At 42.9% G+C, this 13,632-nt stretch overlaps 1 protein-coding gene across 2 annotated transcripts in view; it reads left to right on the top strand.

Annotated features, from left to right (window-relative positions):
• Positions 1 to 13,632, top strand: part of DMGDH (dimethylglycine dehydrogenase) — a 75,363-nt gene that overhangs the window by 31,668 nt on the left and 30,063 nt on the right. For both annotated transcript variants that reach the window (XM_021084481.1, XM_021084480.1), the window contains exons 8-13: positions 3,454 to 3,623; positions 4,028 to 4,181; positions 6,271 to 6,436; positions 6,897 to 7,027; positions 9,048 to 9,265; positions 10,660 to 10,817. In XM_021084481.1, coding sequence (XP_020940140.1) covers positions 3,454 to 3,623; positions 4,028 to 4,181; positions 6,271 to 6,436; positions 6,897 to 7,027; positions 9,048 to 9,265; positions 10,660 to 10,817 — 997 coding nt within the window. The remainder of the gene's footprint in view (positions 1 to 3,453; positions 3,624 to 4,027; positions 4,182 to 6,270; positions 6,437 to 6,896; positions 7,028 to 9,047; positions 9,266 to 10,659; positions 10,818 to 13,632) is intronic.

Here is a 13,632-nt window from a genome sequence, read left to right as displayed (position 1 = left end):
CCAGCTTATAATAGTGGTCCAGCCCATGATTATGAAGGCCAGTGGTTTCCATAATCTGGCTAAGCACCAGAATCATCTGGGGGCTTGTTAAAATCAGAATCTCAGCTTTGTGCTTGGTTACTCACATGTGTTTCATCCTCTGCATCTTTTCTATAAAATTCCTAATATTTGCCACTTGAATCCATGAAAGATGTGTTGAATTGGAAAACCAACAAGCAAACAGATTCCCAGATGCCCCTCCTATAGATTCAGATTCAATGGTCTGGAGAGGGGCCCAGAGATCAGCATTTCAGTGTTGTCTGTTATTCAAGTACAACAGTCCAGAGTATAGATATTTGAAAACTGTCTACATAACTGCCAGTGTTCATTTCCCTCACTCACAGATCACCCTCAGTCAAAGCTGTTTTACTTCTGTCCCAAATCTAAGATCTGCTTCTAGGTGACTAACACAGTGCCCTCAAATGTCTAATGAGTTGTGTGGAATTGAATCTAGTTTCTTTGGCTTAGGACAGATTGCAACAGCAACTTTTTTTTTTTTTTTTTTTTTTTTTGCTTTTTAGGGCCAAACTGAGGCATATGGAAGTTCCTTGGCTACACCACAGCCACAGCAACGCAGGATCTGAGCCGTGTCTGCGACCTACAGCATAGCTCATGCAAGGTCAGATCCTTAACCCACTGAGCAGGGCTGTGGGGACATTAACCTGTGTCCTCATGGATACTAGTTGGGTTCATTACCACTGAACTACAACTCCTACAACAGCAAATTTAAAGAGAGGTGAATGCTATAAGGTGTAACATCTAGCAGTTTAACAGTTATCATGAAAAAGCAGACACATACACTCCAAAAGCAGAGTGGCTGGGCCATGTGGAAGAAGCGGGTTCTGCAGATTAAAGCTGGATCTAGAAGAGCCTAACTCGTCTCCTTTCATCGAATTCCCTTTCATGTCCACTTCACATTACTGCCTTAATGAAATCTTATCCTTTGGGCAGAGGCATACTATATTGCAGGTTATATAAGAGCCCAACAGTCACCATGTTTACCATGTGCTTTTATTTTATTTTTTAGTCTTTTAATCTTTTTTTTTAAAGTGTAGTTGATTTACAATGTTGTGCCAATTTCTGCAATATAGTAAATTATATATAAAAAAATATATATTCCCTTTCTCATATTATCTTCCATCATGGGCTATCCCAAGAGACTGGATAGTTCTCTGTGCTGTACAGTAGGACCTCATTGCTTATCCATTCTAAATGTAATAGTTTCCCTCTGCTAAGGCCAAACTCCCAGTCCATCCCACTCCCTTCTCCTCTCCCTTAGCTACCACAAATCTGTTCTCCATGTTTATGAGTCATTTTTGTTTTGCAGAAAAGTTCATTTGTGTCATATTTTAGATTCCACATACAAGTGATATCATATGGTATTTGTCTTTCTCTTTCTGACTTCACTTAGTGTGATAACCTCTAGTTGCATCCAAGATGCTGCAAATTTCTATGTGCTTTTATATGCCATGTCAATTAATTCTCCACCCACATGGTAAAGAAAGTGTGCCCATGAGGAGACTGAAGCTCAGCGTGGCTCACAACTTACCCAAGGTCACATAGCTAGTAGTGGCAGAACACAAAACATACCCAGATCTCTCTTACTCCATGCTTTTACACTTTTAGCTAGTAAACCAGGGGCTCTCAATAGATGTTTCATAACACTCACTTGTATGGCATTTTACATATGACTTGTTAATGTTAGAGAGCTGAAGTTTATAAACATTTACTAAAAATAAATCGATTCAGGATTATCCTCAAACAATAGCACTCTGCCCCGTTCATTTGCTCATGTGCGTTGTTGAAAGGGAAAGAACACAACAGTGTAGAAGTGAGACCACAGGAAACCAAAGCACCACCCTGGCCCATAGCCAAGGAGATGGCCAAGGATGTGAATTCTATCTGTTATGTGTTCTTAACTGAAAAAAGACTGAGAGCTGTTGAAGCAAAAGTAAAGTCCAATAACAGGGAGTGTACACTGGAGTCAGATGACTGAGTTTGTTTCCTGAGTCTGTACTTTATTGCAGTGTAACCGCATTTAACTCCTGTGTGCAGGCTGGTTTTCTCACTGGTAAAAGAGAGTTGCTAAAGAATAAATCAGCTGGTATGTGTTAGATGGACACAATGCCTGGTAAATGGTAAGCACTCCATAAATGTCAGTAGAGCCTTATGTAGTTTCAAGTCCTGTAAACGGTATCCTAGCTCTTAAAAATGGCAACTATTGTGTATCATGCATTGGGACTGGTCAAGGGAATAAACATTTTATGTGTATAGTTCATAATTACTTTAAGCATATATACATTTATTGCTTTCTTGAAACTTGGGTGAGATTGTTTATGGGTAATTTGGATGAGCCATATCTCTTTTTTTAATTTATCCAGAGAAGTACAAATGGCTGTCTTTTTATTTCGCTTGAGAAATACGCTTATAACAAACGTATGCATTCATTTTTATACAATAACAAAACTGGGATCATGTTGGAGAAGAAGTTAGTTGACATTTCTAGTCTTTGCGAAGGTTCTCCCATGCTCTTGGAAGCTGTGATTCTGGCTGTTTTTGCCACCTAAGGTATTGGAATTTCTTGCATTTTGAGGTCTGTCCATGTAGCTCCTTTCTTTGGTCCTTTCCCCATGACTCTCTGCTCATCCAATCCCTCAGAAGCGTCTCTTGACTTAAATCACAGATGAATCCACAGGAAAGCCCTTCATCAGATGAGTGAGTGGGCAGAATTGCACATGGGCAACTTTAAACTGTGATGCCTCCAAGAACAGTCATGTTCTTGGTTTTAAAGCATCTTTGCGTGGAAAGAGAAAACAAACCCACCCTCCCCACCAAGTGACCCACTGGTTGCAAAATGCAGGAGCCATTGTTCCTTTGCACTTTTTCCCACAAGTCCCCTGGTGAGTGTGTCTTCATCTGAATGCTTCTAAGAGAATGGCCCAAGATCTTCGCACCGAAGTCATTGTAAGGGGACCTGAACTAAACTGAGTCTGAGAAGAGATGGGCGCGGTCACTCTACAGTGTACATATTTTTCCTGCAAGGTTCCTATTTGTCAGGAGAATCGTAGCTCAGGAAGGCTGGTAAGGTACTAACCACATCTGCCTGTGTGCTTCCTCTACTCCATTTCCTAAAACGAGCATCCTTACTAGCTAAGGGTCATAGCTATTTTGCAGGTGTACAGCTCTTAAACCTATGGAAACAACTAGCTACTTACAAACTAGTCCATCATTTGGATGCCTAAACATGTATTTTTTTTTTTTGAGAAAAATGTGATAGCAAAAAGATTATATTGACTGTGTGTTCCAAATAGCACAGAATCCTCTGTTTTTGAGGCCTGGTGAAATATGTGGACATTTTCATTACTGGGAAATGATATGTGTTAGTAACCAGCTATTTGTTTTTGTATTTGAAAGATATGGCATAATCCATGCTGGTGGGGTAGGGAAATATCTCAGTGACTGGATCCTGCATGGAGAACCTCCTTTCGATCTGATAGAATTGGATCCCAATCGCTATGGCAAGTGGACGACAACTCAGTACACTGAGGCCAAAGCACGAGAGTCATACGGATTCAACAATATTGGTAAAGTGCAAGTTTACTGTTGTCTATGAAGTGTGTTCAGAATTGACTTGTAGCACCTCTGACTCCAGATGCTTTTTCTTCTGTGCATGGTGGGGAAGTGGCTAGGGGGTCTAAAAAGTATACGCCTCTAAGATACAACAACAGGAAATCTATGTGAGCGTATGTCTTTAATGTGAGGCATTCATCCATGATTTTAAGCTTTAAATCGACTTACCCTTTGATAATCAATATAAATGACAGCTTTAGTTTTTCTGAAATTTAATGTATATATATATATGTATATATGCATTTTAAGTACTGATTTCTGGATTTTAAGTACTGTGTTTCCCATTTTTCCAAATCCCTTCGAAGTATTTTTTAGTTTTGGTTCTGTGCTATTTGGACTACCGGTTTTCTTTTTTCAGTGGGTTACCCCAAAGAAGAACGGTTTGCCGGGAGGCCGACTCAGCGAATCAGTGGGCTTTATAAAACCCTGAAGTCTAAGTGTTCCATGGGGTTCCATGCGGGCTGGGAGCAGCCACACTGGTTCTACAAACCGGACCAGGACCCTGGGTACAGGTAAGCAAGTGGCTTAACCTCCCTGTGACTCTGGTTAGGATGAAATTGGGGGGGGGTGACATCAAGGAACACCAGAGAAGCCCTGTGTCCCCCCCCATCCCATCCCTCCACCCCATTCCAAAGAGCATGAACCACAGAAATGATTGTCTGGGCATTGGAGGCATCAGTTTATCCTATGGGACACTGGCCCACATCTAGAACCCATGTGGCCTCGGAAACCTACAACCAGCCTAGGTGAAGCCTCTGCTTGGCATTTCCCAGTTGCTCAGAGGAACCTAACCCATCCCCTCCAAATCCCCACATGGCTTCAGCTGGCTCCTGAAGGTGTGTCCTGGTTTAGGATGCCTGGTTCAGTCACATAGTATGGAAACAGTATGGAAAGATGAATTTTCTACTTGTCAAGGAATAGCTCAAAGTAACTGCTTTCTAGTATGTGTGCACAGAATCAGACAAATTACATGCACTGTTGATAAGTTTGCAGGAAAGGTCATTTACTTACCATTTTAGGTTAAGCTAAAACAAAGCATGTCACTAAAACAATTCTCTGAATTCCTCTAAAATCAGTCCCATTGTTGTACTTGGTATTCAGAGTGATTATATCTTTTTTCTCAAGAGAATCCATAAACCAAGAGAAAAGAGTTTGCTTTTCAAGTGAAGTTGCCTTTTTCTTTCACCTGCTATTTTGCTTATTTAAATGTCTACTTTAAGATCGATCTAAATAGTCCAAAATAGAGGGCCAGTTGCTGATTAATGAATTTGGACTCTGTAGTCAGCCAGTAGAGATTACTTGGGGACAAACTCGTAGTCTGGTTTTTCCTAAATTGCTCAGATACATGCCAGGTCTGTTGTTCACCTTGTGCTAGTTGAATCTGGGCTGTTTCTTCTGCTATTTAATAATTAAACCACTGAAAACTCATTTTGCAGACTTAGCATCCTGCTCTGAAGTTCAAATACCACATTAAAAGTCCACTCTGTAGAGTAGCAAGGACCTTGCATAAGGAGTCAAGAGACCTTTGTTCCAGGCCCAGCTCTGTCAGTAATTAATGCAAAGGCCTTGGAAGTCACTTTGTGCCTTATCTCTGAAAAATGAAGATGTTGGACGAGGTCCTTGCTTATTTACTTCAGGCGTGGACCAGCATGAGCTTCACCTGGGAGCCTGTTAGGGTGTGGCATCTAGGGCCCCAAACCTGCTGCATCGGAATCTTCATCTCAACAAGTGCAAGTGATGTATTTGCATAAATGTTTGAGAAGCACTGGACACGATAGCTGTACCCCTCATATATTGTGATTTAATTATGTCCAAACAATTAGTATTTTGAAAATACTCCCTCAGAAGTTTCCTTTGGGGCTCAGTGGTTAAGGAACCTGACTAGGATCCATGAGAATGCAGGTTTGATCCCTGGCCTCACCTAGTGGGTTAAGAATCTGGCGTTGCGGTGAGCTGTGGTGCAGGTCGCAGACGAGGCTCGGATCCCGTGTTGCTGTGGCTGTGGTGTAGGCGGGTGGCTACAGCTCCAATTCAGCCCCTAGCCTGGGAAACTCCATATGCCATAGGTGCAGCCCTAAAAGGCAAAAAAATAAAAAACAGTCCTCCAGGTGATTCTAATATGTAACCAAGGTTGAAAACCACCTGCCTGGTTGACTTCTAAGCTCTTTTTCAGATCTGAGAGCCCACGTGCCTATCTTTTTTTGGTTAATGAATACTTCATTCACTATGAAATGGGTCAAGGGATAGATGAATATCTTTAAAAATCATATTCCAGGGAGTTCCCATTGTGGCGCAGAGTAAACAAATCCGACTAGTATCCATGAGGATGAGGGTTTGATCCCTGGCCTTGCTCAGTGGGTAAAAGGATCCAGCGTTGCTGTGGCTGTGGCATAGGCTGGCAGCTGTACCTCTGATTCGACCCCTAGCCTGGGAACCTCCATAGAAAAAAAAAATCATATTCCAACATATATGTATGATTTGCAGAACAGGTGGCATCTTGTTCCCTAAATGAAATTTTCTAGATAAATAGGGCTCGTTCAAATATCCTGTAATTTTCTGAAACTGAATGACCCCTGCTTCATGACAAACACTGTGTTTCAGGCCAAGTTTTCGCCGCACAAACTGGTTTGAGCCTGTGGGCTCAGAGTATAAACAGGTTATGCAAAAAGTAGGGGTGATTGACCTGTCACCGTTTGGCAAATTTACCGTCAAAGGCCAAGACTCCGTTAGGTTGTTGGACCATCTCTTTGCCAATGTCATTCCCCAGGTAAATAACTTTGTAGATTACAAGGTCCAGGGTTCTGGTCTGTTTACTTCTCTGTCCTCTCATTTTCAGAAAACCAATATGTTATTTCAATCCACTGAAGGATTTCTGTCTGAACATCAGAACTCTTTACCTGACCACGGGTATTCTGGCTAATTTTCAAATGTAAAATTTTTGTGGAATGAATTATCATCCAAAGACCTTAGGGCCTTGCTTTATTGTGTCAATGGAAATTGTGCAATTGGCTGAATTTTATGACAAGTAATTATAGTGATCATTTCACCTGAAAACTTTAAAATTAATATTGGGTTCAAATTTACAGATTGTTCACACAATTGATGTAAATGATAAGATTGAGAGGTTTCTCACTGTTGACACCCACATTTAAATTTTCAGGTGGTATTAAAAGGACACCTAAGATTTTTTATTTCATCCCGAGGTAATTTAAAATTCTTTTGTGTAGGTGGGTTGTACAAATATAAGTCACATGTTAACACCAAAAGGTCGAGTATATGCTGAGTTGACTGTTTCTCACCAGTCTCCTGGGGAGTTTCTATTAATAACCGGCTCTGGATCAGAACTTCATGATCTTAGGTAAGTAATCAGCTAGTAATAAAATTTTATATGGATTTTATACTGGCCCAGTCTTGCATGGAGGTTTTCTTTTACCAGTAATGGAAAGTACAACTTTGGATTTCCCGTCATAGCTCAGCAGAAACGAACCTGACTAGTATCCATGAGGATGCAGGTTCAATCTCTGGTCCCACTCAGTGGGTTAAGAATCGGCATTGCTGTGACCTGCAGTGTAGGTCATAGATATGGCTTGGATCTGGCGTTGCTGTGGCTGTGGTGTAGGCAGGCAGCTGCAGCTCCAATTCAACCCCTAGCCTAGGAACTTTCATATGCTGTACCTGTGGCTCTAAAAATAAAGTGCAACTTTAATTCTGTTTTTTTGTCTTTTTGTCTTTTTAGGGCTGCACTCGCGGCATATGGAGGTTCCCAGGCTAGGGGTCTAATCAGAACTACAGCTGCCAGCCTACACCACAGCCACAGCCACGCAGGATCTGAGCCGAGTCTGTGACCTTCACCACAGCTCATGGCAACGCTGGATCCTTAACCCACTGAGTGAGGCCAGGGATCGAACCTGCAACCTCATGGTTCCTAGTCGGATTTGTTTCCACTGTGCCACAACGGGAACTCCTACAACTTTAATTCTTAAACCTTAGTGTTTTAAATAAACGTCATGTCTTTATAGGAAATTATTTGAAGTGAGGGCCTCTGTCCCTATCTCCCTCCAAAAAGTGATCCATCCTTAGGGTTCATTGGTTCTAGTAATAATAACTTTCATTTATTAGGCATCACCAATATATCAGAACCCTTTCTACATATTATCTAAAGAAATTATTTTAACGGATATGTCTGCAAAGTATATATTATTCCCATTTTCAGATGAGGAAACTGAAGGTTGGCTTAAAGGAACTTGCTCAAGCTAGTCTTTTTTTTTTTTTTTTTCCTGTTTTCTTTTTAGGGCTGCACCTGAAGCATGTGGAAGTTCTCAGGTTAGGGGTCGAATTAGAGCTGCAGCTGCCAGCCTACACCACAGCCACACCATGCCAGATCCATGCTGTGTCTGTGACCTACACCATAGCTCGCGCCCTGAGCCAGGTCAGGGATCAAACCCACATGGACGCTATGTCGGGTTCTTAATCTGCTGAGCCATAAGGGAAACTCAGGTCAGTCTTTTTGATGGGGATGCCCATATTTGGTCCACTTCCGTGAGCTGCCTCCCTCGGTTTTCTTCCTTTTTCATATCTAAATTGTTGACCTGCCGCATTGATCCCTCCCTTGAATCTTTAGTCTACAATTTAGTCACCTCTAAAATCTGTAGTCTTTAGTATTCCAAAGCTATTTGGAAAATTATTGTTTAATTAACATCTGACCGCTGACAGAGTCTCACTCTCATTGTGAAATGATGCCAAGTCTATCCTCCAGTCCCAGAGGTTTCGGGAACTATCTTTGTAGCTTAGCTTTGTGTAAATCCAAAGGCTCATTTGATGATAGGCTTGAGTGATGCCAGGGACTGCTCAGTGTTTAAGTATAAACAAACCCTATACCTGGGTTCCCGTAACTCGCCAAGACTTAGAAATCAAAACTAGTCTTTAGAGTTTTTATCTTTTCCTTGTGATTATCAAAGCAAGTGTGTATCTGGAGGCAGGCACATGGTTAACCTTTAGCAGCACAAGTGTGCCTCCTGTGCACAGCTATGAGAGACGACTTGGGTTGAAATTAATTCCCCAAGATTGAATCATTAGTTTAAATGCAATTGGGCTGTCACCATTTAAAAACATTGTGTGGCAGAGCTCGTTTCCATGGAAGGATCCTTCTGTGCTGTGAAAAATTACCCATAGATTTATAGGTGGGTTGTTTAGAGAGAATCACGTAGCATCTCTGGGACTTGGTTTCTTCAACTTTAAAAATTAGGTGATTATAGAAAATGACGCTCTAGGGACTTTCCAGTAATTCTAGACTCAGAGCGTATCTCCAGAGAAGTCATCTGTTACCATCACATCCATCAAGCAAGATTTAACCCTGTGTTTATGAATCTCAAATGTAGATGGATTGAAGAAGAGGCAGTCACAGGTGGATACAACGTTGAAATTAAAAACATGACCGACGTGCTGGGAGTCCTTGGAGTCGCAGGACCACATGCAAGGAAGGTCCTTCAGAAACTGACCTCTGAAGATCTTAGTGATGGTGCTTTTAAGTTTCTTCAAACCAAGGCTTTCAAAGTGGCCAACATTCCCGTCACTGCTATCAGGATATCTTACACTGGTAAGAATTGGAAAACAACCTAGAGGGAGTCTCTAAAATGGAAAAGATGCTACCAGAAATGGGTGCATGCACACACATACACACACGACACACCGCACACACATACATACACAGAACACACACACACACACACACACCACTTCATCAGTGTCACTTTGAAGGAAGATACCCCTGCCCAACTCTCACGACCATTCTGTTTCTTTATTCCAAGTCTGACAGAGTCATCCCACAGATTTCCAGTTGTTTTTCTAGCCCCATAACTAGCTGCCTACCATTTGGAAAAGTAGGTGAGAAAAGAGCAAGAGGATGGCTCTGGGGAGAGTTGGAAGGGTTGACAGAATGAATATTCAGGCCAGTTAATTCTATCTAGGAACATTTGAAATGGCCTCCCATACATAGAGTCTTCCACAGAGAAGCATCTTGATTTGCCAGGCCCTGCCCTTATTTATTTATTTATTTTTTATTGCCTTTTCTAGGGCCGCACCTGCAGCATATAGAGGTTCCCAGGCTAGGGGTTGAACCGGAGCTGTAGCCTCCGGCCTACACCACAGCAACACTGGATTCGAGCTGCATCTGTGACCCACACTAAAGCTCACAGCAATGCCAGATCCTTAACCCACTGAGCGAGGCCAGGGATCAAACCCACAACCTCATGGTTCCTAGTTGGATTCGTTTACCACTGAGCCATGACGGGACCTCCCACTCTCCATCGTTTTGACTCTAGTGCATCAGGGAAGTCTTTCTATGCACCTGATGTTGCACTTCGTAGATGCTGCAAACAGGGATGAAGAATTGCTCTTTGGTTCCCCATTGGTGCTCTGAGCTCACCACTAACTTCGACTAGATTCCTGTCCCTTCACAGAAGGAGTACTTGGGGCCCAGGCCTTCCCTTGATTACATGTTGCTCATGTTCCAGGGGTGTCCTGGAGAAACACCTCACCATCAGCCCTGGACACAATAATAATCATTGTTTGTTGCCCACATTCTTAAGCAAAGAGGCAATGAGTTGAGGGCAGAAGTGTTGAAACCTTGAACCCCTTGTGTTGATCAACTCTGCCATGCTAATTCCTCACTTAACATTATGAAGCTGAGGTTAAGGGACAAGATTTATTCCTGCATCAGTCTTTCTATGTCATGAGAGGCAGGTGTTCTAGACACTCTGTTGGGGGGGCGGGCAGGCAGGACTGGGCAGGAAAGCATCTGTGTTACGGCAGGCTCCTTTGCAGGGGGGTTTTGTTGCAACTTTTTTGTGACTGGGTCTTGTAAAACTCAACAAGGTCTATATTGCACATACGGAATCTCTCCACATATTGATGTTTTAAGCTAATGCACAGTAGACCAACTCTTACGACCATAGTTCTTACGCTGGTGTGGCACTTGTGGGTGTATTTCAGGTGAGCTGGGTTGGGAGCTGTACCACAGACGAGAAGATTCTGCGGCACTTTATGACATTATCATGAATGCAGGCCAGGAGGAGGGAATTGACAATTTTGGAACCTATGCCATGAATGCCTTAAGACTGGAGAAAGCTTTCAGAGCCTGGGGGTCAGAGGTTTGAAATGCTAGCATCTTTATTCACGTTATATGTATTGTATATGATTTTTTTCCTTTTTGCTTTGCTTTTTAGGGTGGCACCTGTGGCATATGGAAGTTCCCGGGCTAAGGGTCGAATCAGAGCTACAGCTGCCAACCTACAGCATGGCCAGAGCAACGCAGAATCTGAGCCATGTCTGTGACTCACACCACAGCTTACAGCAACACTGGATACTGAACCCCCTAAACAAGACCAGGGATGGAACCTGCATCTTCATGGATACAATTTGGGTTCTTAACCCACTGAGCCACAATGGGAACTCCTGATTTTTATTATGGCTCTTTTTATTGTCTTTTTGCGATTTCTTGGGCCACTCTCACGGCATATGGAGGTTCCTAGGCTAGGGGTCAAATCGGAGGTGTAGCTGCCGGCCTACACCAGAGCCACAGCAACGTGGGATCCAAGCAACGTCTGCGACCTACACCACAGCTCGTGGCAGTGCTGGATCCTTAGCCCACTGAGCAAGGGCAGGGATCGAACCTGAAACCTCATGGTTCCTAGTCGGATTCGTTAACTACTGCGCCACGACCGGAACTCCCCTCCTGATTTTTATAGAAGGGCTAGTTTTAACTGGGTTAACGTTGGCTCTGGCTGTAAGAGAAAATATGTTTTATAACTTTATTTAATTAGGGAAAGAGGTTTTCCTCCTCAATTTCCCAGTTGCAAGTTCTGTGGAATTATGACCTAACATTTATTCTGCCTTAATTTGTCCTGCCTGGCAGGGGGCCCTGGACATCTGTCTCTGACTGTGCAGACCTATGGCTGCCCCCAAGGGAGCCTGTCTACCCCTAGAAATTTGAGGAGCACCTTTCCTTTTTTTTTTGTCTGTGGCATTTGGAGGTTCCCAGGCTAGGGGTCGAATCCGAGCTGTAGCCGCTGGTCTGCGCCACAGCCACAGCAACACTATATCCGAGCCTCATCTGTGACCTTCACCACAGCTCACGGCAATGCCAGATCCTTAACCCACTGAGCGAGGCAAGGGATTGAACTCACGTCCTCATGGATACTAGTCAGATTCATTTCCACTGAGCCACAACGGGAACTCTGAGGAACACCTTTCAAATTCTCCCTTTTCCTCTGTCATGCTGCCTGTCTTCATTTCCCCCTTATCATGCACCTTCTGGAGAAATAACAACAATAGGTATCTTTCTGGGGGGCCAAGGTGGTATTCTGGGATGTGTTGGCTTAGCCCACTCCCAGCATTAATAATGGGAACTCAGGGTTTCTGTTTGTATGGTTACACATCATTTTCATGGGCATGATCTATTTACCTTCTCAGCTCTCCTTGAAGAAGGTATTATCCGTGATTCTTGGGCAAGGGGTTGGGAGTCCTACCTACAATCCCTGTTCTGCACACAAGCACACCAAGAAACAATAAACAGCATGGTCCAGGGTACACCAAAGTGGTCAGACTGTGGCTCACACCCGCTTCTCCTCTTTCATCTCCAATATGGCAGGCTATTTTTAGACCCCCTTTTTTTTTTCAGATTCCCTAGTTGGTTCCTTGGAAGACACTGAAGTTTGAGGCCTGAGAGATAAGATAAGGGACAGCGGTAAAGGTTATATTTTAGGGCGGGGTCTCGTGGGTCTGACTGTATCCTCCACCACGTGCTAACTCTGTGGCCTTAACCCTCCAGAGTCTCCGTTTACTTTTCTGTGAGATAGAGACACTCTTTTAATCCTAGAGTTATCGTAGAGATCAGATCATCTGCAAAGTGCCTAGGACAAAAAAGAATGAATTTAATTTGAGGGCAAAGTGGATTTGAAGATGCAGGCAGGATCCCTTGGACCATTAGACCAGGGGCAGAAGCATGTGGGCTTTGCATGGAGAGGGCAGCTTCCTGGAGCCACGGAGAGAGCAAGGATGCTAGGGTGGTTACCCATGCAGGAGAGGGGCTCTAGGCGGGGATTCTCAGAGGACAGGGGGCTGCTGCAGGAGAGAATGGAAGACAGCTTTGCCTCCACACTGTGCAAGGAAGGAAGCAGCAGGAGATTTCTCCACCCTCCTGCTTTTGATTTTCTCCTGCTTTTGCCCAGGGAGCCCTTCTCTAAAAAGCTTTTTTCCATCCCTGGTCACTCTGATTTCCTGGCAGTACCAGCACGCCCTCTAGTGTTAGCACAGCCATCAATCTTCCGGGCTTTGTTTTTCACTTTTTTCCCTCTGGAATTCGGAAAATTTGAGCAGATAAAAAATAATTTTAGAATTGTTCAAGTTGACTAGCACATAGGAAGTCAAATTTTACATCATGTAAAACAAATTTATATTACTCATCTAGTTCATATGAGGGCGGTGTTGTCCTTTTGTTAAAGTTTGGCTACTTTTTGTGGAATTTAGACCAGATCTCTTGCAGCACAAGAGACCAGTGAAAACAAAATAAAACTATTGGCTTAAGATCTAGTCCCAAGTAGTGGCTTTAGAGATCCTTGAAGTATATTGTAATAACCAATTTGAAAAGATTGGGATTCAACCTCTAATTTTTCCTTTTCCCTCTCCTGAACTCTGTAGAAGTCATTTTTCCTACTATCTGCTTCCGTCTCTACTTATCCCAATTTCTGGCTAGTTGTAGGATAAGTAGATTACTTAATAACTTTTCAAAACCTATTCATGTAAAATTATTGTGTAAAACCACATGAAAGTCTTGTTTCTGGAAAGAACATCAGGTAGTGGTATCCCTCAGATATTTATTATACTAAAAGAGTCTTGGAAAGAAACTGAATTTTACTTTCTAACTTGCTATTCAAATAACAGTATTTGCTGAAAGGCTACATGTGA

Source organism: Sus scrofa, chromosome 2 (genome assembly GCF_000003025.6).
Source record: "Sus scrofa isolate TJ Tabasco breed Duroc chromosome 2, Sscrofa11.1, whole genome shotgun sequence".
NCBI classification, from domain to species: domain Eukaryota; kingdom Metazoa; phylum Chordata; class Mammalia; order Artiodactyla; family Suidae; genus Sus; species Sus scrofa.
The sequence above is the reverse complement of the archived record's forward strand: the minus strand, read 5'-3'. Positions and strand labels throughout refer to the sequence as shown.